The 26,155-nt window shown below is 41.2% G+C and overlaps 1 protein-coding gene across 10 annotated transcripts in view; it reads left to right on the top strand.

The window, feature by feature from the left end:
* LOC132816498 (periostin-like) overlaps positions 1-26,155 on the top strand; it is a 95,513-nt gene that overhangs the window by 56,634 nt on the left and 12,724 nt on the right. For 5 of the 10 annotated variants that reach the window (XM_060826167.1, XM_060826164.1, XM_060826165.1 and 2 more), the window contains exons 12-18: positions 788-924; positions 2,347-2,477; positions 4,999-5,129; positions 5,961-6,063; positions 8,093-8,160; positions 14,481-14,526; positions 24,527-24,604. In XM_060826167.1, coding sequence (XP_060682150.1) covers positions 788-924; positions 2,347-2,477; positions 4,999-5,129; positions 5,961-6,063; positions 8,093-8,160; positions 14,481-14,526; positions 24,527-24,604 — 694 coding nt within the window. The remainder of the gene's footprint in view (positions 1-787; positions 925-2,346; positions 2,478-4,998; positions 5,130-5,960; positions 6,064-8,092; positions 8,161-14,480; positions 14,527-24,526; positions 24,605-26,155) is intronic. The other 5 variants (XM_060826170.1, XM_060826169.1, XM_060826168.1 and 2 more) reach the window with 1 other exon arrangement.

The following is a 26,155-nucleotide window of genomic DNA, read 5'->3' as shown; positions in this document are numbered from 1 at the left end:
CAGAAATTGGGTCCTTTGATAGCACTTTCCAAATCCATTACTACTACCATCTAGAAAGACAAAGGTAGCAGATACATTATCAGTCAATCTACAACACGTGGACTGCAGCAATTGAAAAATGCACTCACCCCTCCCACCTGCCCCCCCCCCCATTCTCAGGGGCAACAAGAGGTTGGCAATAATGCTGGCCAGTGATACCTACATTCTACGAATACGTTTTTTACAAAAGTATTTATATGGATCTAGAAATTGTATAGTTTCTAATTTCTTACAGTTTCTAATTTCTCTTTCTTGCTTCGCCACAATGAAACCTGTGTTCATTCACAACAATTAGCAATAAGCCTTGAAAAATGTTAAGTCCTGCCCCACCACCACCCACCCCATCTGAGAAACAAAGAATAAATAATGAGATTTACTGCAATAATTACCCACAATGCTGTTCCAATGGTCTGAGTTTTGAAACAGTGGTTAGCACTGCTGCCTCACAGCGCCAGAGACCTGGGTTCAATTCCCACCTCAGGTGACTGTGTAGAGTTTGCACGTTCTTCCCGTGTCTGCGTGGGTTTCCTCTGGATGCTCCAGTTTCCTCCCACAGTCCAAAGATGTGCGGGTCAGGTGAATTGGACGTGCTAAATTGCCCGTAGTGTTAGGTAAGGGGTAAATGTAGGGGTATGGGTGGGTTGCGCTTTGGCTGTTCGGTGTGGACTTGTTGGGCCAAAGGACCTGTTTCCACACTGTAAGTGATCTAATCTAATCTAAAATGAGTTTGTACTGGTTTTTCTGGCAGGCAGTTTGCATTGAGAACTCCTGTATGATCAGAGGAAGCAAGGAAGGAAGAAACGGTGTCATTCACCAAATCAGAAAGGTCATTCTTCCTGCAGAGAAGTCCCTGCTGCAAGTTCTGAGGGAAGATCCTCGCTTTAGGTAAGTACGAAGATGTTCTAGCTATTGGGATTTAAGAGAAGTTATTTTATCAGAACCAGCAGGTCAATTGCCAATTTCACCAATGTTTATATCAGTGAACAAAGCAAGAGAAGCATACTCAATGTTCACAGATGCAGGAGTATATTTTCCTTCCGGCAGAATATACCACGTTACTCACCCATTTCTGGGAGGGAAGTATTTGGAGCCATTTTGAGGCCCAGGCCTTATTTAAGTAGAACCATGACTAGTTGGCTATCTACTGGGTATCCTGATGCAGTGGTAAGAATGTAGTTACATTATTGCACTTGTAATCCGAAGCTCTGAACACCTTACTTAAATATACAGGTTCAGACTCTCTCCACGGCAGCTAGGTAATTTATGTTTAATGAAAGAAATAACATCTGAAGTATGAAGTTTCAGTAGTGGTGACCTGATTTCCATAAAAACCCAGCAGGTATTCTAATATCTTATAAAAAAGAAAGTCCGACATCTTTGCCTGGTTTGGTCTGTATTTGATTCCAGATTCACTTGCCCATTGAGATGGCCTAGCAAGCCACTCAATTTTCAAGAGGTGTCTTATCATCTTCTCAAGGGGGTTTGTGATTGAACGGTAAGTGCTGGCCTTATCAGTGATACCCATGTTCAGCAAATGAATAAACAAATACTTGCTGGATTTGAGTTGGTCTAAAATCAGTTGCATTTGAATTTGCGGGGTAACTGTGAGGGAGGGTTGCACGGTGGGACAGTGGTTAGCACTGCTGTCTCACAGCACCTGAGACCCGGGTTCAATTCCCGACTCAGGCGACTGACTGTGTGGAGTTTGCACGTTCTCCCCGTGTCTGCTTGGGTTTCCTCCGGGTGCTCCGGTTTCCTCCCACAGTCCAAAGATGTGCGGGTCAGGTGAATTGGCCATGCTAAATTGCCCGTAGTGTTAGGTAAGGGGTAAATGTAGAGGTATGGGTGGGTTGCGCTTCGGCGGGTCGGTGTGGACTTGTTGGGCCGAAGGGCCTGTTTCCACACTGTAAGTAATCTAATCTAATCTAATCAAGGGAGATTGTTCCTCATTTCATGTCCATCACAGTGAGACTGTAGTCCATACCGATGAATCCTGTAGTGGCCTGTGAAGGCATGGAACCAGAATAAATATGTTCACTGACTTTACAGAGCAAGAGAGCAATGTGGGTGTAAACACTGACTCTCATCAAAATGTTGAATAGATTCACTTATTGAAGTGAATTCTGACTGGACTGAAATGGAAGGACACAGAAGGCTATTAATGCAGTAAATGTTTGTAACCGTAAAAAGAATCTTGATACTAAAGCCAGCCAAAAGGGACGACATCCTTTTTCCCATTATATTCTTCTGCCGATCTTTCTCTTGTCAAAAAGCTTTCACTAATGTTACAATTACTTTTCTTATCAGCATATTCCTGACTCTGGCAGAATCTGCAGGTCTGACAGAACTGCTTACGGAAGAAGGAGACTGGACTTTATTCGTTCCAACCAATGACGTGTTTGAAAGTCTTTCATCAGATGACCTAAAAGAATTGACAAGTAAGAAATTGAAGCTTTAAAAATCCAACTGTAAGTTTTACAGTTTTAAATAAAGGATCTAAATATAAGGTTTTATTTTATAGACCTAAATTAGGTGTCTTAATAATTGATCAATTCAGAGGTCCTGCATGAACAATGAGGCTGTCACTAAAGTGTTTACGGCTTGTTTTTATCAGATGGTTCTGATACTGTCTTGAAATGAGCACAAATCTAATTTTGGCATTGAAATGAGAAGCCAGCTCTTATGTCAGTCAAAGATTCTGAAGTTTATATTCTTTAATCAATAAATTTGCAACGTGGAGATCTTCACCATCTTAACTAGTGGGTCCTTAAAAGGAAGGCTGAGAGCTCCTCAAGGAAAAAAGTTTCAAAACCTTTTCAACATTGTGTTTTATGGATTCTAAGGAAGTAGATGTGCCCTTCCTTGCTTTATAAGCTAAATGTAGGCAAATAACAGTTCACTCTCTTTCCCCTCAATGATCGCTCCCCATATCTCTGGTTTGTTATGCAGCATGGTTTGAGTGGTGTCTGCAGTTTTTGATTGTAGTGAATTTTTTTACTTCAGTCCATGAATGGTCAGACAGTCTAGAATTGCAATGAGTTTGGAACACTCTCGGATTTTTATCCTCACGTTCTTTTATTTTTACAGTTTTGTTAAAATGAAAACACATAGTAAGATTGCTTTGTATATATTTAACTTGCAGTGTGTCACTAAATTGATACCTTGCTTTAATTGGTCACGTTAATGGTCTGTGTTTTAATACGGTGAATTCATTCATTAACATAGCTTTATAGGCAGTTCCCTAACTCCATTGCGAAAGGAGAATCACGTTGTTAAAGGGATATAAGAGTGAAACTCCACTTAGCTACTTTCTTGGATGGCCACAAACTATCCAATACAGCTAATTTTGAAAAAAAAAGTAGGGCAGTCTATTGGACTGAATTTATCCTCTGGCCAGAAGCAAAATACATATTTATTCATTCATTTTGATGTACTGCCCAACATTCTTCCCTCAACTTAAAAACAGATTTCATGCTAATTCATTTGTCCTTTGTGTGGAAACAGGTGGTTGCATATAGCTACATTACAAAAGTGACTTCATTGCAAAGACATTTGTTTATGATAAGGTGCTGCTTAACGCAAGTGCTTGTAGTTTCACGCATTTCTCACAGTACACTGGCATCTTTAGAACTCCAAGAGTGTTATTGATTCAGGTGTGGAAAAAACATTAGGGGGCCATTTTATTTGCCTAGCTCCACATTCATGCAGAGAAACAAAGGTGGATTTGTATGGAAATTGTGATACAAAATTTTCCAACTGTTGGTACTGTGTTCAAGCATGCCTTAAAATAACACCTCGATTTCCAATCTAAAACAGAAGGGACCCTTACATTTAGTGATAAAATGAGGATCCTTTATCTGCTTCCTAGAATTTCCTGCATTACTTCCAATAATTGTTGCTGGGCACCTCAAGAAGCTTTGCAAATTGAATTTACTGGAGTTGCCCACTAGATATTTATTACATTCTCTGTATTAAATATTAAAGCTAGTCCATTCAAATCCAAGTACATTTTTAGAAACATGGTAAATAATAATTATAATCAAATTATCTGTGACACTGAAAACATTGCACAATTGTAGAATTGCTGAAAGGAGATATTTATTTTACTTTTTTCTCTATTTTTGTCTGAATCACATTTCTCTTTCCCTCCTTATTTCACTTTCTATACATGACAGGTATTTAATTAAATATTCTAACTTACATGTCAAGATTTAGACTCCATGCTGCTCATTAAGAATTCTACAGTCTAATTGATTAAGTTGCTGGTCTTGCTTACCTTGTTTCCAGACACTGTAGAGAGCACCTCACTAATATGGATATGTAATTACTATAATGCCATCTAGGAAGCCTGTGCGAGGCGTAAATGTGATGAACAATCAACACCATCCATTTAGCACTGACAGCTCAAATAGCAAGACCTGCTCACAATGTGTCCACCAGCAGCAGCAATATCTTCTACTTAAATAATGGCCTTTTCCTGGTAAAACATTCCAATGCATGTACAGCAAGGCAGAGAACAAGTCATTTGGGCAGACTATCACAGCTTGGTCAGAGAAATAGACCTTAAAGATTGCCTGAAAGGAGAGAAAAGAGATGGAAAATTTTAAGGAGCTGTTTCCACAATCTCGGATCTTGGAAGTTGACTGCACAGTTGTGCAAGGAAGGAGTGCAAAAAGCTTCCAACATTGTAGCATTGAAGGAGATTTCAGGAATTGGGAGGTGTGAGCCACAGACTGATTTGTAAATAAGGATGAAAATTTTAAAAAGCAGGCTTTACTTATATGTGAGCCAAAAAATTCAGTAAACCCAGGGGCATTGGATGAGCAGGACATGGTGCAAGTTAGGAAGTGGACAGTAAAGTTTTGGTCCTCAATCCTTAGGCTTCCCTATTTCCAATTCATACAACTTTTGGCATTTATTTCCAGACAAAATCAGAAACAATTTGCATCTATCTTACAGGTGATAAAAATGCTCTCAGACATATCCTTCTGTACCACCTCCTCAAAGGGATTTATGTTGGAGGTGGTATTGAGTATGGAGTCACCAATGTGCTGAAATCATACCAAGGCAGCAGACTTATGGTAAAACTGGTGAGTTGTTTTGACTATAAATGTAATTTTTAGCTCAGTGTACCTAAAACTGGAATGCTGCACAGCAATATGTTCCAAACCTTACTATACATTTAAGAAAGTAGCTGACTAAAATCTCATATGATAAAATTGCAGCCAGAATTCTGTCATGCAGGGGAAATTCTAGCAAGTTAAGTATTTATACTGGAATCAGTGATAATACAGATATCAATTGATCATATGTCCTTAATTCAAGAAATAGCTAAACTTTTTAGTACATTGTTACAGTCACCCCATACCTTGATCTATTTCATGTCCTTCAGTAGTTTCATACAAAGCTGAAATCATTTAGTACACTGCAGTTTTACAAGTGTGTTATGGTGTTTTGTGTTTCATTATTCACACGTGAGCCTTAACACTAAATGTCAGCAGTCTTTATAACATAGTGAGAAAGGGAAGGTAGAAATTCGTAGAAGTTCCCCTCAACCATCACCCCGCCACCTTCCCAAACTTTGTCTACCTCTATTTGTAACAGGAGTTGTTGATGGAGAACTCCTGAGCTATTTGTTTCCCCACGACGTGTGAGGTACTGTGGGCACTTGTGGCAGTCATCTGGCTGAGATCAACTAATTGAACACAAACAGTGGATTGTGCTGAGGCCTGTGTTGTTTGTTGGACTTAGCCCATTGAGTAATGGGTAAGCTTAATGAACCATTGGAGGAAGTTCACATAGCTTTAAACACAAAACTAAAGAAAGTCATCATTCACAAGTTAAAGGTACATGGGTGATTTATTGTAATGAAACACATTATTGATAAAAGCTCTTAAGTCATCAATCTTCTTTGCTTTCAGGCAAACAACACAATGTTAGTAAATAACGTGAAGTCCACAGAATCTGATCTCATGGCAAACAATGGTGTTATTCATGTGGTTAACTCATTACTCTTTCCAAAAGGTAAGATTTCTGTTTTTTCAATAATGGTTAGTTGAACCTTTTCCAGTGTCTCAATTAGAGAAATCGAAGGGAATTCATTGCTAAATGGACCTTTTCAAACTGTCTACTACATGTTAATCTGTTTGTGTGTTTCAGAATAGTAGCAAAACAGCTTTGGACATTTCCTCATTTGCCATAATGTTAGTTGTAATGACCACAAACCACTCCCAATCTTGTATGGCTTAGCTGGGGTTTCCTTATATCACCTGGAAAATTAGTGCAGCAACTTTGGAAATGCTCAATGTTAATATCTCATCTCCATATGGTGAAGTTTCTCAAAAATTGGAAATTTAGCCTCGCAGCAAGTCCTCCAGTTATCAGGCAGAAGGCAGGGGAAAGTCCAGCTTAGACATCCATCAGACCCAGGGCTTCATTTTTACAGGATCCAGGCAACTAGCTAATTGCCAATGTGAAAGACCCCCAGGAACTATTGAATAATTGGAATGCGAGCAGGTCGAAAATCTTAGCAATGTCACTGGAAATGGTGCTCATAGCTGCGATTATACCTGACTGAAGAAGATACAGTGGAAACCCTCCCAGCAATCTGCTGGTGTTTGGGACACCATGCTCAGTTGGGTGAGCCATGATGATGACTGGAGGGAATAGGATTGATGATGGCACGTGCTGCACTGCCCATGGGCCATTAGATACTACTCCCCACAAATATACATGAAGCAGTTGAGATATTTCCATGCAGACATTTTTCAGAAATCATATTACACAAGTGCATGAATTAAAATATTTCTTTCCTGTTCTCGTTCTATAAAAAAGGAGAATTATCGTGCACTGGAGTACTTTGTATAAACGATTGGCCTATTTTGTATGAGATGACATAACCTTATGGTTCACACCACATTCACCACTGTTCTGAATTGATGTGGATTAATCCATAATTGTTTAATAAAAAGCAAGGGTCCATCTTTGAATTTTGATGCTGAACAGTGAATATTGGGATTCTAACCAAACAGAGGGGAACCACAATTTCATTTCATCTCAACAATTACAATTTGAGTATAGGACCGTGAAAATCAATCAGGGAATGGGAAGGTGCCTAATAGTTTCCCTGATTCAGTCAAAGGGTGCAAAGGCTAATTGTAGATCTTGACTGTCACACCAAATTACTACAGTCCCACAAATCGAACAAACAAAGACATAATATTTTTGTATGGGCCAGAACAAACAAAATTGGTCATTGTAATTTTGATAAGCTTGTGTTTTTTTTAGATTTTTCTCCAATCAGACAAAATGTAAACTCAAGATTTATTGTCTGGACATTATCATTTGAGGATGTTTGTGAGGCCTCTTTTGAAGTACTGTGTGCAATTCTGGTCACCCTGCTATTGAAAGGTATTATTAAATTGGAGAGGATTCAGGAAAGATTTACCAGGATGTTGATGGGAATGGAGGGTTTGAGATATATAAAAGGCTGAATAGGTTGGGAGTTTTTCACTGGAGCAAAGTGTTTGAGGAATGACCTTATAGAATTTTATAAAATCATGAGGTGCATTGATAAGGTGTAAAAAAAGGACTTTTCCCTAAGGTTGAGGAGTTCAAAATTGGGTTTTCTTTTTAAGATGAGAGAAGAAAATTTGAAAAGGACATGAGGAGCAGCTTTTTTTACACACAGGGTGGGTTTGTGTGTGGAATGTATTTCCAGAGGAAGTGGTAGATGCAGGTACAGTTACAACATTTAAGACATTTGAATAAGAACATGTATAGGAAAGGTTTGGAGGGATCTGGGCCAAATGCGGACAGGTGGGACCAGTTTCATTTGGGAACATGGTTGGCGTGGACTCATTGGACCGAAAAATCTGTTTCCAAGTGATTCTGTAACATAATTCACCAATATGTTTTCTCAACCAAGTATGGTTGTCATTTTTGTCTTAATTATTCATGTAGCTGTTATTAAATTATTGTGATTGAAAATTTATGAACATTTAACATTCATAATTTAAGGTCATGACTTTAAATTTTGAATTTGTTTCGACAGATCTTCCTGTAGGAACTGATTATCTGTACAGAATTCTTACAAAAATGATCAAGTACATTGAGTTTAAGGTAAGTTAATTTAAAATTGGACCATTGAAAATAATTGAGCCAAGCATTGCATAATACTTTGAGTTAGTAATAATAGATATAGCTTAAATAAATGAGATATATTTAACATTTAGATGCAAGCAGTAGCGTTACAGAAACAGTGGCCAGTTACATTGTGAGCAACTAAGTCACAAGTGTCTTACATTCCTTTGGTCAAGATAGTGACTGTATGCCAATAATAACTTTATGTTGACAGAGAATTCTCCTTGCACGAGATACTTAAATACAATAATTTATGTTTATGATCTTCCATGCTTGTATTATGAAATATATTTCTGCAATTTTCAGGATAATAGCATCGTGTAACATTACCCAATCAACTGGATTTCACAGAAACAGCAAAACAACAATATATGCAGCTGACCATGGAAATAACAATCAATACAGGCTTAACAATAAATATGGGTACATGTCCCCCTATTCCCAATTGCATGAAGTCAAAGGAATTTCCAGACATCCAGCAGGTTACATAGTCAATCATGTTTGAAATATTCTTACAGACAGCAAACAAACAAGTTAAAAACACTGATTATTCTTCATTTTTCAATATAGTTTTAAAAAGAGCGGAAGATAGTTAGGGAAATACTTATGTGTTTAAAGTAGGTGGTGAAATATCATGTTTTTTAAATAAAAATAATAATAATTTCACATAATGGTGAAATTTAAACTTTCTGTTAATATAAAATAAGACTTTCAGGGCATTTAAGAATGTTCAGTGATAATTATGAGCTTGGTATGACATTTAAAAACCCAGTTACTCCTCATTTTAATAAGTAATTATTTTTCCGAGGATCTTTGTGCAAATTTTAATTGCATAAAACATTAAGTTCTCATCCATTTAGTGATCTCTCCTTGACTGCATTCTGGGGACTTCAAAAGCTCACCCCAAGGAAAAGTGTGAACTCTCTTAACCACATGTTCTGCTGTGCTTGTACTTACACCAGAACTTGTACTATCTATGAATTTCACCATTACATCTTTTTCACCTGCAAATCCAGGCCATCGGCTTGCATTTTCCCACTAACCGTGCCTCGTCTTCATGACTTTTAAAAGTTTCTATGATTTATTTAGCACTTTGACCTTGAAATTACACAATCACATAACTGAGAATACTTCCCAAAACAGGTACAAGAGAGAGACCACTCCTAAAGCATGTGGGAGGAGAGGCTCAGTGAAAGCAGGCATGGAAAAATATTTCAACAACTGCATAGGTTGTGACAATTGCACAGCAGGTTGAGGGAGTGCCAAGATCTTAGAGTAAAACTTTTTACAATGGGCAAAGTCTAAAATTTGGTTTGAAGGCCAAAAGAGATGGACATGAGGGAGTCTAGAAGGATATAATGCATAAACCCTTGAAGCTTTTGGAATGAAGACATCTGAATTTGAGTGACCAACAAACGGTTGATGGCTGTCAGCTGCCAAAGCGTTTTCTGGGATTTTAATGTACTGGCCTCAACTAAATTTGACAGACAACTTATGAGGGGTCAAACAGATATTTTAGTAGAGTTTGCAGGATTGAGACTTCAGAGTTGGGTTGGGGGAAGAGGTTAAGATCACAGAGGGTGCATGTCCCAGTGTGATGGGGAATCAGGATATTTTAGTGGACCTTGAAAGAATGAGAGCTGACAAAAATGAACCGACATTATTTTTTCACGGCCTCTTTTGTTCCATCTTCCATAGCACATATCAGGCTGTAACAAATTCTGCCCTGAAATGGACATGGAGTTACATTTATGACATAAGATACTGTTATACAGGTTAGATTGGGACTTGACCCTTGAGGCAATAGATGATTTGGATACCTGATTACGGGCTCCTTTGTAAACAGAGCTAGCTCCATTACACTGCTTAGAAAAATGCAACGTAATGGGAATATAAGGAGCATAACTAGATATTAAAAATGATCGCAAAGACAACATAATGTTTTGAGACACGGGATGTTCGGATAAAAGAAGGTGATAACAGGGATGATGTAGTCGGTATATATTAACTGGAGAGTAAACAAAAATATTTGAACAGTGTGTGGAAAGTTACAACTACACCTATAAAGAGCCAAAAATCTAAAGAATTCATTGGGAACACCACATAGCAATGGTAAACTTCAGAAAGGGAACATTTGGCCTCTTAAGAAGTGAAAAGACTAGTTAGGAAGGAAACTGGAAAGATTTCTCAATAAGCTAGTTATAATTTTATGTGAAGCAAATGGTTTCATGTCAGAGGAGAAAAAAACAACAGATGCCTTTTTTCTTAAGCAATGAGCCTTGAGGCATAATTGGACAATGTTCATCTTTACCTTATGAATGATCCAGAAAATGGGCATCACATAATGGAGTTGATGGGGATCACTCATGGGCTGGACAGTCAGGGGGAGCTCTGTCTCACCTCTTTGGGAAGGCCTGCTATATCATTACTATCAACAGGGACTTAAAATGGGCAGCAGCTGGCCTTCCCAGGAATCATATGATCCTGGGGACAGATATTCCTTCCACTTAGAGGCCAATCAGAAGCCAGCACATCTTCATTGTTCAAGGGAAAGGTTGCTGCTGTTGCAGACATTGCACTGATCTGAGGCCTAGGATCAACATGGAGAGGAACACAGTTGAGTGATCCCTAGATGAGGGTTGCTGAGGAGATGAGAAAAGGTAGCCAGAGCAGAGGTAGCAGGTTGCCCTTTTTCCAGCTCCCAGGTCCCTCAATCAAGCCTGACTACAAAGGACACCCCAGAAATCCAGAAACACCAAGGTTTTCTTACATACGCCTGAGAAGCAAATCAGCAATATACCACTAAATGAAAAACAGTGATGGCAGGTTGGGGCCTGAAAGTGGCTATTATACAGTATTCACTAAGATGAACCAGTCAAAATGCCACTGGCTAGAAGGCCAGGACAGAGGTGTTCCATGGCTCCTGATTCCCCAAAGTCTATAGGTCCAAGTGAGGCATGTAATGAACTATCCCATTTTAACTGGATGAGTGCAGCTCCTACTGCTCTGTCAACATCATCCAAGACAAAGCAGCCTGATTAATTTATCCCAATCCACCACATTCATTGATACACAGTAGCAGCAGTGTGTATCAGTGTGCACTGCAGAAACTCCCCAAGGATCCTCTGACACCACCCTCCTAATGACTTCTACCAACATTAAGGATAAGGGCAGCAGATTCATGGTATCACCACTACCTACAAGTTCCCTCCGAGCCACTTACCATCTTGACATGGAATTATATCATTGTTCCTTCACTGTCACAGAGTCAAAATGGCTTATATTCCATGAATGACTTTTTTTAAAATAGCCTCTTTAGACTCCTCTATATCAAAGAAAACAAATTCTACTGATCCAATCTTCGCTCATAATGAAAATTCACCATTGCTGGCAACATCATTGTGAATCTCCTTTGTATTCAGTCAGATATGATTACTTCCTTCCTGGAATGAGGCAACAAGAACCACATGTAGGACGCTTGCCATTTTCTGTCTAGCATGTTGCATTGTCCTCATATAACCTTTCTGACCCTAGCTCTCAACTAATAAAGGAAATTAGATACATTCTTGACCATCTTATCTACCTTGAAGAGTGTGATATTGGAAAAGTTCAGTCGGTCAGGCAGCATCTGAGAAGCAGCAGAATCGACGTTCTGAACATAAGCCCTTCATCAGGAAAGAGTCTTGTGGCCCAAGGGGGCTGATAAATGGGAGGGGGTGTGGCTGGGAGGAAGGTAGCTGGGAATGCAATAGGTAGATGAAGGTGGGGGTAATGGTAATAGGTTGGAGAGGACGGAAGAGCGGATAGAGGGAAAGGATGATAGACAGGCAGGACAGTTTAAGAAGGCAACGCAAAGTTGGAAGGTTGGATCTGGGATAAGGTTGGGGGAGGGGAAATGAAGAAACTGGTGAAATTGACATTGATTCCATGTGGTTGGAGGGTCCCAAGGCATAAGATGAGGCATCCTTCCTTCAGGTATTGGGTGTTTGGGGTTTGGCCATAGAGGAGGCCTAGGACTTGCATGTCCTTGGCGGAGTGGTAGGGGGAGTTGAGTGTTCGGCAACATGGTGGTGGGGTTGTTAAGGCATGTGTCCCAGAGATGTTCTCTGAAATGTTCTGCGAGTTGGTGTCCTGTCTCCCCAGCGTAGAGGAGACCACACTGAGAGCAACAGACACAGCAGATGATGTGCTTGGAAGTACAGGTGAATCTCTTTTGGATGTGGAAGGAACCTTTGGGGCCTTGGACAGAGGTTAGGGTGGACGTGTGGGTGCAGATTTTGCACTTCTTATAGTGGCAGGAGAAGCTGCTGGGAGTGGAAGGTGGGTTGTTGGATGCATGGACCTAACAAGGGAGCCACAGAGGGAATGGTCTCTCTGGAACACAGATAGTGGAGAGATCCTGGTGGTGGGGTCTGTTTGTAGGTGGTGAAAATGGCAGAGGATGATGTGATGTATCCAAAGGTTGGTGGGGTGGAAGGTGAGGACCAGGGAGGTTCTGTCCTTGTTGCGATTGGTGGGGTGGGATTCAAGGACGGAGGTGCTCAAAGTGGAGGAGATACACTGGAGTGCATCATCAACCACATGCAAGTAGAAATTGCTGTCTTTGAAGAAGGAAGCCATCTTGGATATTCTGCGATAGAATTAATCCACCTAGGAGCAGATGCAGCGAAGGCTGAGGAATTAGGAATAATTTCTACATTGGAATTGGTCCTCCTGGGAACAGATGCGACGGAGTTTCTGTGGTATAATTGGTCCTCCTATGAGCTTTTAGTGCATGTTTCCCAGAGATATTCTCTGAAACATTCTGCAAGTTGGTGCTCTGTCTCCCCAACGTAGAGGACACCACATCAGGAGCAACGGAAACAGTAGATGACGTGTTTGGTAGTATAGGTAACTCTGTCAAATGTGAAAAGTTCCATTGTGGCCTTGGACGGAGGTGAGGTGGGAGGTGTGAACACAGGTTTTGGACTTTTTGTGGGATCAATGTGGACTTCACCAGTTAACTCATTTCCTCTCCTCCCCCACCTTATCCTAGATCCAACCTTACAACTGGGCATTGCTCTCTTGAACTGTCGTACCTCTCCAACTTCCTTCCCACCTATCCCCTCCATCCTCCTGTCCGACCTATCACTTTCACCCCCACCTTCATCTACCTATCACATTCCCAGCTACCTTCTCCCCAGCCCCACTCCTCTCTCATTTGTCTCTCAGCCCCTTTGGGCCACAAGCCTCATTTTTGATGAAGAACTTATGCTCAAAACGTCGATTCTGCTGCTCTTCAGATGTTGCCTGACCTGCTTAGCTTTTCCAGCACCACACGCTTCGAAGCTGATCTCCAGCACTTGCAGTCCTCACTTTCTCCATCTTATCTACCTGTCCTGACACCTTCAGGGTCTCTCAACATGCACTCCTGTGTTCACCTACACATTTCCTCAGAATCCTCTCATTTATTTTATGTTCCTTTCTCTTATTTGTTCCTGTCTCACTTTGTTTTTTGGATTGTATTCCAATCACCAGGTTCCTTCCCACCTCACCAATCCGTTGACATCTCTTACAGTCTGCAGTTTCTGTCTTACAACCAAGCACATGTCTAAGCCTCATATCCCCTGAGTACTTCTCAATCATGCCCCTTCAATTGAAGTCTAAACCATCAATATGTACCCCAAGCAAAAAGTAACTTAGCGCTGATCCCCATAGAACCTCTCCAGAAACAGTGATCCAATCACATTTACAACAGTCCAGTTGACCACGACGCATTCATTCCTGGCCCTGAGTCAAATTTGGCTCCAACATGTAACTTTCTCCTGGAGGCCATGTGCATTTGATGTACTGGTCAGTCTGCCATGTGGAACATTTGCTAATGGTCTTGCCAAAATCCTACATCAAGCACATGAATCATCCTTTTTACTTCTTCAAGAATTTCTATCAACGTTAAGAAGTTCTACTGCTGTTCAGAATGGGACTTTACATTTGTTCACCTAGTTTTTACTAAATTATTTTTCTTTGAAGTAAACATAGATATTGTTGAAGGTGTGTTGTAAAACAATAAAAAATATGAGAATTATACCATCTCACTGTGCAGTGTTCATAAATACAGATTAGCATTTTATGAGTTCTTTACAGGTAAACATTAATTTCTTTCAATAGCTGCTGCCCGTGACATTATTTTAATCTTTTTACTGCAACCTATTTCGGGGGGATGTAGATGTACAAATTTCTTTTATTGAAGAAGATTAAGTCAGGTAATATATAACACAATGACATAAAATATGTTTTGTTTTATGTTTTTCCTTGGCTAGTACATTCCGGGATACACATATAAAGAAATCAGATTGCCCATCTTCAGTAAGTTCTTTAACTATTAGCAATATTTTTGAAAGTTTGAAATTGTTAATATTGTTTTTATTGAAATTATCTGTTTAAGATTTGAATGCAAAAATATATCGTTCGCTTGAAACAGAGAGAAAAATTGGCAAAATTATAAAATGGGAAGCATCCGAGCATGAAGGTGCCACATGAGAGATGATAAGTTGTTGAAAAAAAATGTCATGGTTATCAGCACATGTCTGTCTTCAAGCTGTACTGTGTCATAGCCCGAATATATTCAGTTCCAATTAATCTGGGCTGCCAAGATCAAGGCTCTATGTGTCCCTTAGAAACTTTTTCAGCAGTTGTGATTGCCAGGATTCCCCTGCTCAATCTGACCCCACATCAGACAGAATTGTGAACAAAATAATTTCTCAAGCCCATTTATCTTGGTGATCTCTGAAAATCCCATTGACCATGGTTAAATCCAAGTTGCTGCCAATCTTTGGAGTGCCACTCAACAGTGATGGCAGATGCACCAACTGGAATAGATGAAGAGTTAGGAAAGGAAGAAATTCCTAGAGGTGCTCCACAGATGTTTATGTTTATAATGTTTACTAACCATAACGTGCTCTGGTGAATCAACTGCTCTTGGACTGGCATGCAATTTGCTTAGAAAATGACAGGGGAAGATGCTATAAACCTTTGTACCCATAATCAGTTTGAAAGTTACATGACATGCACTGCCAACAGATGGAAAATAATAAAGCAACCTGGAGTTCAGCAGACTGCAAGATGAATTGGTTAGCTGTGTCAAAAGGAAATTATACATCTGAATGGAACAGAATGTGGGAAAGCTAAGACTGGATCTGTCTATCAATTGCTGCAAATTATAATGAAAAACTTAATGGTTTTAATATGAACCTGAATGTACTGAAAGAATCAATGAAGTCTGTTTGTTAGTCTCCCAATTGAATTTTCCGCATGGTTCAAATTTGAGTGTAATGTCCAAATAGAAGTTAATTACTCAGATATCAGTAACACAATAATCGTTATGGTTACGTAATAGTTATGTAACCTGGGTTCCCAACAGTCTTAAGGTAATCAAGCTTGGCTGTTGTAGGTGTTGCATTTTCTTAGAATCTCGAGTTATACATTGGTTGCTTCACAACCATCTCTCACATGCCCAGGAGATCTTCCCAGTATCTTTAAAGGACCTTGATTCTTGATATAAATCATTCATTTTACCCAGAATTTAAATTGAAGTGAGGTTCCTTCTCTCAAAACTGGTTATGTTGATGGTTTATCTGTTGATGCACCTAGATTAGATTCCCTACAGTGTGGAAACAGGCCCTTCAGCCCAACAAGTCCATAACGACCCTCCAAAGAGTAACCCACCCGGACCCATTTCCCTCTGACTAATGCACCTAACAATATGGGAAATTTAGCATGGCCAATTCACCTATCCTGCACACCTCTGGATTGTGGGAGGAAACCAGAGCACATGTAAGAAACCCACGCAGACAAGAGGAAAAGTGCAAACTCCACACAGACAGTTGCCTGAGGCTGGAATCGAACCCGGGTCCCTTGCGCTGTGAGGCAGCAGTGCTAACCACTGCCCCCCCAATTGAGCTACTGTGCCGCCCCAAATCTGTTTGATTTCTGACATTATAAAGGTGATGTTGTGGACCATTTAGGGTGCTTAACATAACTTTGCAGCTAGTTTGTACGCAAGCTGGAATATTTGTCTCCTCCTGGCTAATTGTCTCACATCACCGAACTATCCAGTTGTTCTTACTTTCCTATTAATCCAACTATTGGCTGGTACAAGCACATCCAAATTGGACAGCGACCCCAAGGGTTAATTGTACTGGATGGGTAAGGTGACACAAAGCAAATTCTAGTCTTCTCTCAAGCAGCTTAGCTTGTAAACTCTGTCAATTTTTTTACTTTTCCTTTCCAATCATGTTCATCCCAGCTGTTTCGCCTTCAATTTGCAAACCTACAAATTACAAAGCACCAATTTATTTATCGACAATTTTGTGTATTGTGTGAATTTCATGGGAATTAGAGATATGATGCAGAACCTTTCAAAAGGCTGCGATAAATAGGCAGAGGCTGCCGGTCATGTAGCTGGCTCTCCAGCCGGCGACACACGCTGCGAAAATGTATCAAAGTAACGATGACTGTAATGGTCAATACAAATTGAATGATTAAGAAAGCGTAGGAGGCCATACGAGCCCAAACAGACTGTCCTACGTTATATACCACATCCCACCATTTGTGGTCTCCTAAAGTTTTGATTCCTTTCTCAATATCTTTGTTATCCTGTTGCATGTGAACCAAATGTTCTTGTGAGGTAGCTGTACGTTGAAGGATCGACTTCAGGCTAATGGACAGAGGGGGAATTGGGTGGCCAAAATGGACCACAGACTTTAGAGTTTCCTCCTGAAGAGGCAGCTCCAACTGTATTTCTGTAACATTGTGTAGGTGAACCGGTAATAACACTTTGCCTCCGACCTTGACTGGTTCAACTGGGTAAAGACAGAACATTGGCATGTTAATTGGGCATAAGGTTTCCCCATGATGCAGATGTGAGGCACTGGTTGTAACACAGTACCTTCCCCTACCCACATAGGCAGTTCTTGCCTGCCCAGGGCTCCACTGGCTTACAGCAACTGTGCAGTTTGGCGAGTGTTCGTCCAGTGTGAAGCCACAGGCGGGGCTGGTATGCTGGTAGACGTCACACCTACACACCCACTCGTTTCCAACTTGTCGACAGCACTGTAAGTCTGGGGCTAGCCATGTGCCCTTTTTGTTGATCAGCCATCGAGGATAGTCCCTAAATTCCTTGAAGATAGGTTTGCCATTGGAATGTTCAATGATTCCCATGGATTCTACCTTATACAATTGTGCAGGAGGGGCTGTGGAGTTCAAGACGATTGGGACTGCCAATAATACCGGGACCTGACTGTCAGCACCCTGAGCGTGAGCTCGAGGGGCAAAAAATGCCAAACCGTGCCGCCTTATCTGCTTATATTCTTCTTCTGTCTTATTGGACCCTAACCATTTGGCCAAGTGGTGATTCTTAACAAAGGCGGGAATACGATTAGATTCAAGGTCTGATAATCCCTTTTGCAGTAAGGTTAGCACAAAGTTCCCATACATACTGCAGGTGACTGCTTTGGAAATATTCTGCTGTGCGTACTCCTCGTTGTTATCCTCAATGATTTCATTGATCTTGTTGACAATGGACTGCATGGCTGTCACAATTTCTTGGGTGGATAACAATGTTTTGCTCTGTTCATGGATTAAGTCCCCACCTTGGTCATTTAATTTAGTCAGAAGCCCCTTTAATTGCCTACGTATGACTTCATCGTGTTCCCACATTGATTCAACATCTATACGATTCAGGCCAGCCATACTTGCAGTCGCTCCTATCCCTACCCATTCAGCCAGGTCTCTACGTTTGCGTGGTGCCTTTAGCCCTTCACCCATGTCTGGGTCAGGGCTTCTCCAATCTGTTCTTTGATTCCTTGCCTGTGAATCCCATACCAATTCCTTCAACATGAGGTGAAACAAATGGAGATAGTTACTATGGCACAATCCATCTGGCAGGGGCAGAGAGCTTAAATTAAAAACAACGGGAACAATTTCAAAGCGGACATCGTTATATAAAAATTCTCCTGATTCTATCACTTCTAACCCATTAGTTTGTGGATTAGGTAGGAATGTGGGACAAGGAGGATCCTGACTTCTGGCAGCAGTTTTAGCAGGTTTCTTGATGGCCTCTAACCTCACATGGGAGCTGCCATAGGCACTGTCATCATCTGGTTCACAACGGATGTTACCACTGTGCCTGTTCCAGAACTGGGGCCAGTTTAATGTTTGTATTATTATCAGACGGTTCTTTCCATCAGTTTGTTGGAATATCTTTCCTTTGTATGGCACCCCGACATCCCCAACCAGCGGGGCAAACATACCAAACTGATCTTGGAACCATCGCCACTGGATTCCCACTGCTGTTCCATTCCCGTTACAGGTGCATTTTATCTGAACACCCTTCCCTTCCTCCACACGAGCGCCAATAGTTCGGTTCCTATATAACACTCCTTCCATGTAACCAGGACTGGCTATCTCCCAGTGACAGGTCCACCGTCGACTCAGACGTTCTGTGATCTCTTTCACTCTTTCTTCTTCCCGAGACCGATTGTACTTATACCGTTCAACTTGAGGGCCATGCTGGCACCAACCTTTAATCACTGCCGAGTGGCACACCCAAAGCATGCCGAAATCAATGATCAGGCACATCCACCAAATAATCCTGGCCATTTCTAAGAAGCAATCAAAAACAGCATCTGGTTACTTGTTAGTTCAAACATACAAGAGATAGAAACTATATCTAACAGGATGCTGGCTGATCATTAATCTCAGCTCCACTTTCTCACCCAAAATCCACCTCCTGCATGTTGAAAACTCTGTGTCAGCCTTGAGTACTCAATGGCTACATATCCATAGTCCCTCAGATAGAAAATTCCAAAGATTCACAACCCTCTAAGTGAAGGAATTTCCCTGAATCTCAGTATTAAATTATCTTCTCCTGAGATCATGCCCCTTAGTTCTCAACTCTCTGTCAGGGATCAACCTCTCAGCTTCTGGTAAGCCCCTCAGAACCTTAGGAGAAAGTGAGGACTACAGATACTAGAGATCAGAGTCAAAGTATTTGGTGCTGGAAAAACACAACTTGTCAGGCAGCATCCAAGGAGCAGGAGAATCGACGTTTTGAGGATAAGCCTTACATCAGGAATGCATTGGAGGGAGCATAGCCCAAGGGGTCTGAGAAATAAAGGAGAGTGGGGTGGGGCTGGGCGAAGGTAGCTAGGAATGCGATAGGTGGATGAAGGTGAGGGACGATGGTGATAGGTCGGATTGGAGGGTGAACTGAATATGTGGGAAGGAAGATGGTCAGGTAGGACAGGTTGGGCTCATTTTGGGGAAGATGGGACTTGGTCTTCACTTGAACCAGACAGGTACTAATATCCTGGGGGGGAAATTTGCTGGTGCTATTTGGGTGAGTTTAAACTAGCTCAGCAGGGGGATGGCAATCTGAGGTATAGTTGCAGTGCGCAGGAGGATGAGAGTAGGAAGGACAGGGACAGGATTTCAGGGTCACAGCAATGTGCTGGCAGACAGCAAACTGGTTTGAAGTGTGTCTACTTCAACGCCAGAAGTATCCGAAATAAGGTAGGTGAGCTTGCAGCATGGATAGGTACCTGGGACTTCGATGTTGTGGCCATTTCAGAGACATGGATAGAGTAGGGTGAAGAATGAATGTTGCAGGTTCCAGGGTTTAGATCTTTCATTAAGAACAGGCAAGGCGGTCAAAGACGGGGAGACGTGGCCTGGTTAGTCAAGGATAATATAACGGTGGCTGAGAGAACTTTTGACAAGGACTCGTCTACTGAGGTAGTGTGGGCTGAGATTAGAAACAGGAGAGGAGAGTTCACACTGCTTGGAGTTTTTATAGGCCTCCGCAAAGTTCCAGGGAGGTGAAAGACAGGATTAGCAACATTATTCTGGAGAGGAGTGAAAGGGACAGGGTTGTCATTATGGGGGACTTTAACATTCCCGAACATTGACTGGAAATGTTATAACTAGTACGTCGGATGGATCAGTTTTTGACCAATGTGTACAGGAGGGTTTCCTGACATGTAGAAGGGCCGACAAGAGGGGAGGCCACACTGGATCTGGTGCTTGGTAATGAACCAGGTTAGGTGTTTGATTTAGTTGTAGGTGAGCACTTTGGACAAAGTGACCATAAATCAGTTATGTTTAGTTTAGCAATGGAAAGGGATAGGTACATGCCACAGGTCAAGAGTAATCGATGGGGTAAGGGCAATTATAATGCGATTAGGCAAGAATTAGGATGCATAGAATGGGGTAGCAAAATGCAGGGGATGCAGACAATGGAAATATGGAGCTGGTTTCAGGAACAGATATTACGTGTCCTTGATAGGTATGTCCCTGTCAGGCAGGGAGGAAGTGATAAAGTAAGGGAACCATGGTTTACTACAGAAATTGCATCTCTTGTTAAGCAGAAGAATAAGGCAAGATGGTTCAGATGAGGCGATGGAGATAAACTGCAGAATTGGTGGCAAATGGAGTTCAATGCAGCTAAATGTGAGGTGATTCACTTTGGGAAGAATAACAGGAAGGCAGAGTACTGGGTCAATGGAAAGATTCTTGGTAGCGTGGATGTGCAGAGGGATCTTGGAGTCCATGTACATAGATTCCTGAAAGTTGCCTCCCAGGTGGATAGTGCTGTTAAGAAGGCATATGGTGTGTTAGGTTTCATTCGGAGAGGGATTGAGTTCCAGAGCCACAATGTCATGCTGCAACTGTAGTGCGGCCACACTTGGAATATAGTGTACAATTCTGGTCCCCATATTTCTGGAAGGATGTGGAAGCTTTGGAAATGGTGCAGAGGAGATTTACCAGGATGTTGCCTGGTCTGGGGGGGAAGGTCTTATGAGGAAAGGCTGAAAGACTTGGATCTGTTCTCATTGGAAAGAAGTAGGCTAAGGGGGGATTTGATAGAGACATACAAGGTGATCAGAGGATTAGACAGGGTAGACAGTGAAAGTCTTTTTCCTAGGATAATGACATCAACTTGTACGAGGGGGCATAACTACAAATTGAGGAGTGAGCGATTTAAGACAGATGTTAGAGACAGGGTCTTCACATAATAGTGGATGAAGGTAAGGGCGTGGAATGTCCTACCTGCTAATGTAGTCAACTCAACCACATTAGGGAGATTTTAACAATCCTTAGATAAGCACATGGATGATGATGGGATAGTGTAGGGGGATGAGCTGAGAATAGTTCACAGGCAGGCGCAATATCGAGGGCTGAAGGGCCTGTTCTGTGCTGTATTGTTCTATGTTCTATGACAGTTCAAGAAGTCCGTGCCAAGTTGGAGGGTGAACTGTCCTACTTGTCCATCTTCTGCCCCACTTATCCGCACCTCCCTCCATTCCGACCTATCATCATCACGCCTCACCTTCATCCACCTATTGCATTCTTAGCTACCTTCCCACCAGACCCCCCTCCATTTCCATTTTTTTCTCAGTTCCCTTGGGCAACCCCCACATTCCTGATGAAGAGCTTCTGCTTGAAACCTCATCTTTCCTGCTCCTTGGATGCTGCTTGACTGGCTGTGCTTTTCCAGCACCACACTTGTTGTCGCTCAGAACCTTAACCAGTTTCAATGAGGTGACTGCTCATCCTTCCATGTTTCAGACAGTGTAGGCCCAATGTGCTTAACATCTCATCGTCTCATTGTCTCAAAATCAAATATTTCCTTTCTTAGATGTGGAGACCCAAACTGAACAGGAGTCCAGAGGTGGTGTTATTAAGGCATGATACAATTGTAGCAAGACTGTATTACTTTTGTACTCCAGCCTGTTCCAATAAATATCAACTTGTAATTTCATTTGTAACATCCTGCTGTACCAGCGTGCTAACTTTTCATGTTTCTTCATGCATCCTTGTCTTGAGAAAAAAGAAGTCAGCATCTTCTGATTCAGGTTTGAGGAAGTTTGAAAGCAATGGACAGCAATAGTGAGATGATGGTCATTGGGGTGAGTTATCTGCCTGCTACTTAATGAAGGGGAATCCTACAAAATATTGAAAAGAAAAATGAAAATAGTAAGGGAATCATTTCCAATAGGCTATGGGAGATCAAAGATATAACAGTAAGTACATAGAACATAGAACAGTACAGCACAGAACAGGCCCTTCAGCCCACGATGTTGTGCTGACCATTGATCCTCATGTATGCACCTTCAAATTTCTGTGACCATATGCATGTCCAGCAGTCTTCCACAACTGCTGCTGGCAACGCATTCCATGCTCTCACAACTCTCTGTGTAAAGAACCCGCCTCTGACATCCCCTCTATACTTTCCTCCAACCAGTTTAAAACTATAACCCCTCGTGTTAGCCATTTCTGCCCTGGGAAATAGTCTCTGGCTATCGACTCTATCTATGCCTCTCATTATCTTGTATATCTCAATTAGGTCCCTTCTCCTCCTCCTTTTCTCCAATAAAAAAAGACCGAGCTCAGTCAACCTCTCTTCATAAGATAACCCTTCCAGTCCAGGCAGCATCCTAGTAAACCTCCTCTGAATCCTCTCCAAAGCATCCATATCTTTCCCATAATAGAGCAACCAGAACTGGACGCAGTGCGGTCTAACCAAAGTTTTATAGAGCTGCAACAAGATCTCACGACTCTTAAGCTCAATCCCCCTGTTAATGAATGCCAAAACACCATATGCTTTCTTAACAACTCTGTCCACTTGGGTGGCCATTTTAAGTGACCTGCACACTAAGATCCCTCTGTTCCTCCACACTGTCATGAATCCTATCCTTAATCCTGTACTCAGCTTTCAAATTCAACCTTCCAAAACACATCATCTTGCATTTATCCAGGTTGAACTCCATCTGCCACCTCTCAGCCATCTCTGCATCCTGTCAATGTCCCACTGCAGCCTACAACAGCCATCTATGCTGTCAACAACACCTCCAACCTTTGTGTTGTCTGCAAACTTGCTGACCCATCCTTCAATCCCATCATCCAAGTCATTAATAAAAATTACAAACAGTAGAGACCCAAGGACAGAGCCCTGTGGAACACCACTCACCACTGACTTCCAGGCAGAATATTTCCCTTCTACTACCACTCGTTGTCTTCTGTTAGCCAGCCAATTCTGTATCCGGACAGCTAAGTTCCCCTGTATCCCATTCCTCCTGATCTTCTGAATGAGCCTACCTTGGGGAACCTTATCAAATGCCTTGCTGAAGTTGGAAGGAGAATGAACATTGTGAGATTATGGTGCGGAAAGATGGATCTTGCCAAAAGGCTGAAGCAAAGTCAAGAAATTATGGAAAGCGTGGTGCACAGAAGATTAAACCCTTAACTTATTTGCACTGTAGAGCATATTCACATTGAAACAGTGGAAAGCATCAGTTATGGCAAGAAGTTTATGTTGACTACAACGTGTGTTCAGAGCTGAAAATGTGTTGCTGGAAAGGCACAGCAGGTCAGGCAGCATCCAAGGAGCAGGAGAATCGACGTTTCGGACATGAGCCCTTCTTCAGGTAGGGGTCATGCCCGAAACATCAATTCTCCTGCTCCTTGGATGCTGCCTGACCTGCTGCGCCTTTCCAGCAACACATTTTCAGCTCTGATCTCCAGCATCTGCTGTCCTCACTTTCTCCTACAACGTGTTCAAAATGGCTGAAGATGGATGGAAGTGAATAAAGGTTATAGAATTGATTGTAGTTTGGTAAAAAGTATTTATGTTGACAAAAGAATCACGCAATGGAAGATCAGAACGTAGGTCTATAGAAAATGGTATCGTGGAGAATGCTCTCAGAGGTTGCATCTAATGGTCTGCTTGATTATGACAAGTAAACATTGGCATCTCTCATAAATACGTAAGTCTTACTGAAATTACTCTGGTACAAAAATGGCACAAAAATAATTTGAGTTCTGAGGAAGGGTCACCCGACCCAAAATGTTAACTCTGATTTCTCTCCACAGGTGCTGTCAGACCTGCTGAGCTTTCCAGAAATTTATTTTTCTAATTTTCGTCATCTGCAATTCTTCTGATTTTTACAAAAATAATTTTATCAGTTTAATTCAACAAATAATGCCGTGAAAAGGGCCTTTAATATCATGACCTTTCTGATAAGATATGGTGCATCTGTTTACAAGCTATCTTTTATTGATTCAGAATTTATTTTTGTTGGTGATTTCTGCATTACAACAAACTGAGTATTAAAATCAATTTAATTCCAGAGACAGTTACATATTCTGATTTTTAAAAATGAATTCAGTCATTTTACAGCTTCTCTCACTTCTACAGGAATATGTTTTAGGTCACAGCTTGTTCTTAAACTGGAGGAAGTGGTGATCGATTAATGTATTATAGCTTGAGGGTACCTGCCTTTAAATCATATTATCCTTGCATTTTCAGCTCGTATTATCAAGGTCATTTCTCAGCCAAACATTACCAGAGAGATTGGGACAACTATTACTCGAGTGATTCCATATGGTAGACAAACATCTACATGCACTGTATTTGCAATAACTGTTCTTTTTAACCTAACTGTTCTTTCACTAATCTTTCCTCATTTCATCTCTCCCCCACCTTGAAGCCAGTGGGGCAAGGGCTTTGTGGAAGTGAATTATTTTGCCTGTCTCATTAATAGTGAGAAAGCACTGTCAGGTATCTATGATGTAAATCAATGCAACTAGTGCACTGATAAAATATTTTAAAGTGCATTAGGTCATGCAACTTGACAATAATATATGGGAGAAGGACTTACTTGTTTTGTCTCCCAGCATTGGAACCTTAGACTTTTGCAGTGCAGGAGGAGATTCTGTGTCTGTTGTCTGTGACCCCCCCTTTACGATGCAGCAATCCAAGACTGGTTCCATTATCCTGCACTTTCCCCATAGCCCTGTATCATCCACCGCTTCAAATTTTTTTTACTTCTATATTTAAAAGATGGTATGGCCTCTACCTCCTTATGCCATAGCATCACATCTCCAATAATCAAGAATAAACCAATATTTTTTTCTAACCCTTATTCTTACTCACAATAATAATTTTAGAATGATGATGCCCCCAACTGTTGACTGCCCAAGTATAAGGAATGATTAACAGATTTAAAATTGCGAGGAGCATGTTTAATAATTGCACGCAGCAGGCGCCGGGAATGTGAACTTGTATAATTATAATGTTAACCCAATGATAAAAGGTTTAAGTAAATGAAAACTTCCTTATATAAAATTTTTTTTAAAACTCTGCAAGTATTCTTATGTTAGTCTGAACCATTGCAAGCATTAAGCTAATTTTAATGCCAGCATCTTGGAAGTGGAGGAAGGAAAGCTTTTCTGGGACCACAGTAGCCAATGTTGACCCCAACATACTTCCTTGTGTTGGATTCATACTGAAGTTACAGCAGCCTCCAATCCAGATTTCCACTTGTGAATCATATCTTATTACCAAAGTTGAGGAAATTGTCCAATGATGGCTGCGGCAGCTTCAAGGGCAAGGTAACATTGCCGAATCATCAGTTGCAGACTTTGTTAATTAAGTGTCTAGAAATAATGGGAAATTCTGACACAATCGCTGACTCTGAGGCTGCATCCAAATGAAAACTTCAGGTAAGTGCGAGGTGCAGTGATTGGAAAGGGTTTGGGACATCCAAACTAAAAAAGATCTGACAAATGTAGTACTTATATGGAAGGAGGGTAGAGTGTCACACTGCTAAATTCAATGCCTTCTGTCCATTTTATACTCAGATGTAACATCAAGCTGAATTTAATTCACCTGTAAGTGAGCTACCTGAATATAAATGAGTGAATAATGATATTACATTGGTATAGTGACAAACATTGTCCCTGTAGCCCTGGTGAGATCTTGGACAGGGGATAAAGTCTTACATTTCTACAATCTTGTGCTTTACAGAGGGTACCCAAGTAATCTTTTATGACTGCGCAGGTTTGAAACACAGTTGACAGAAATAAGAAAGCAGGTTCCACTTTGAAAAACATTCATTTGTCATGATTTGAGTCCAACTGAAATTACATTTGGATC

Source organism: Hemiscyllium ocellatum, chromosome 6 (assembly GCF_020745735.1).
Source record: "Hemiscyllium ocellatum isolate sHemOce1 chromosome 6, sHemOce1.pat.X.cur, whole genome shotgun sequence".
In the NCBI taxonomy this organism is placed as follows: Eukaryota; Metazoa; Chordata; class Chondrichthyes; order Orectolobiformes; family Hemiscylliidae; genus Hemiscyllium; species Hemiscyllium ocellatum.
This window is presented reverse-complemented; position numbering and strand designations above follow the sequence as displayed.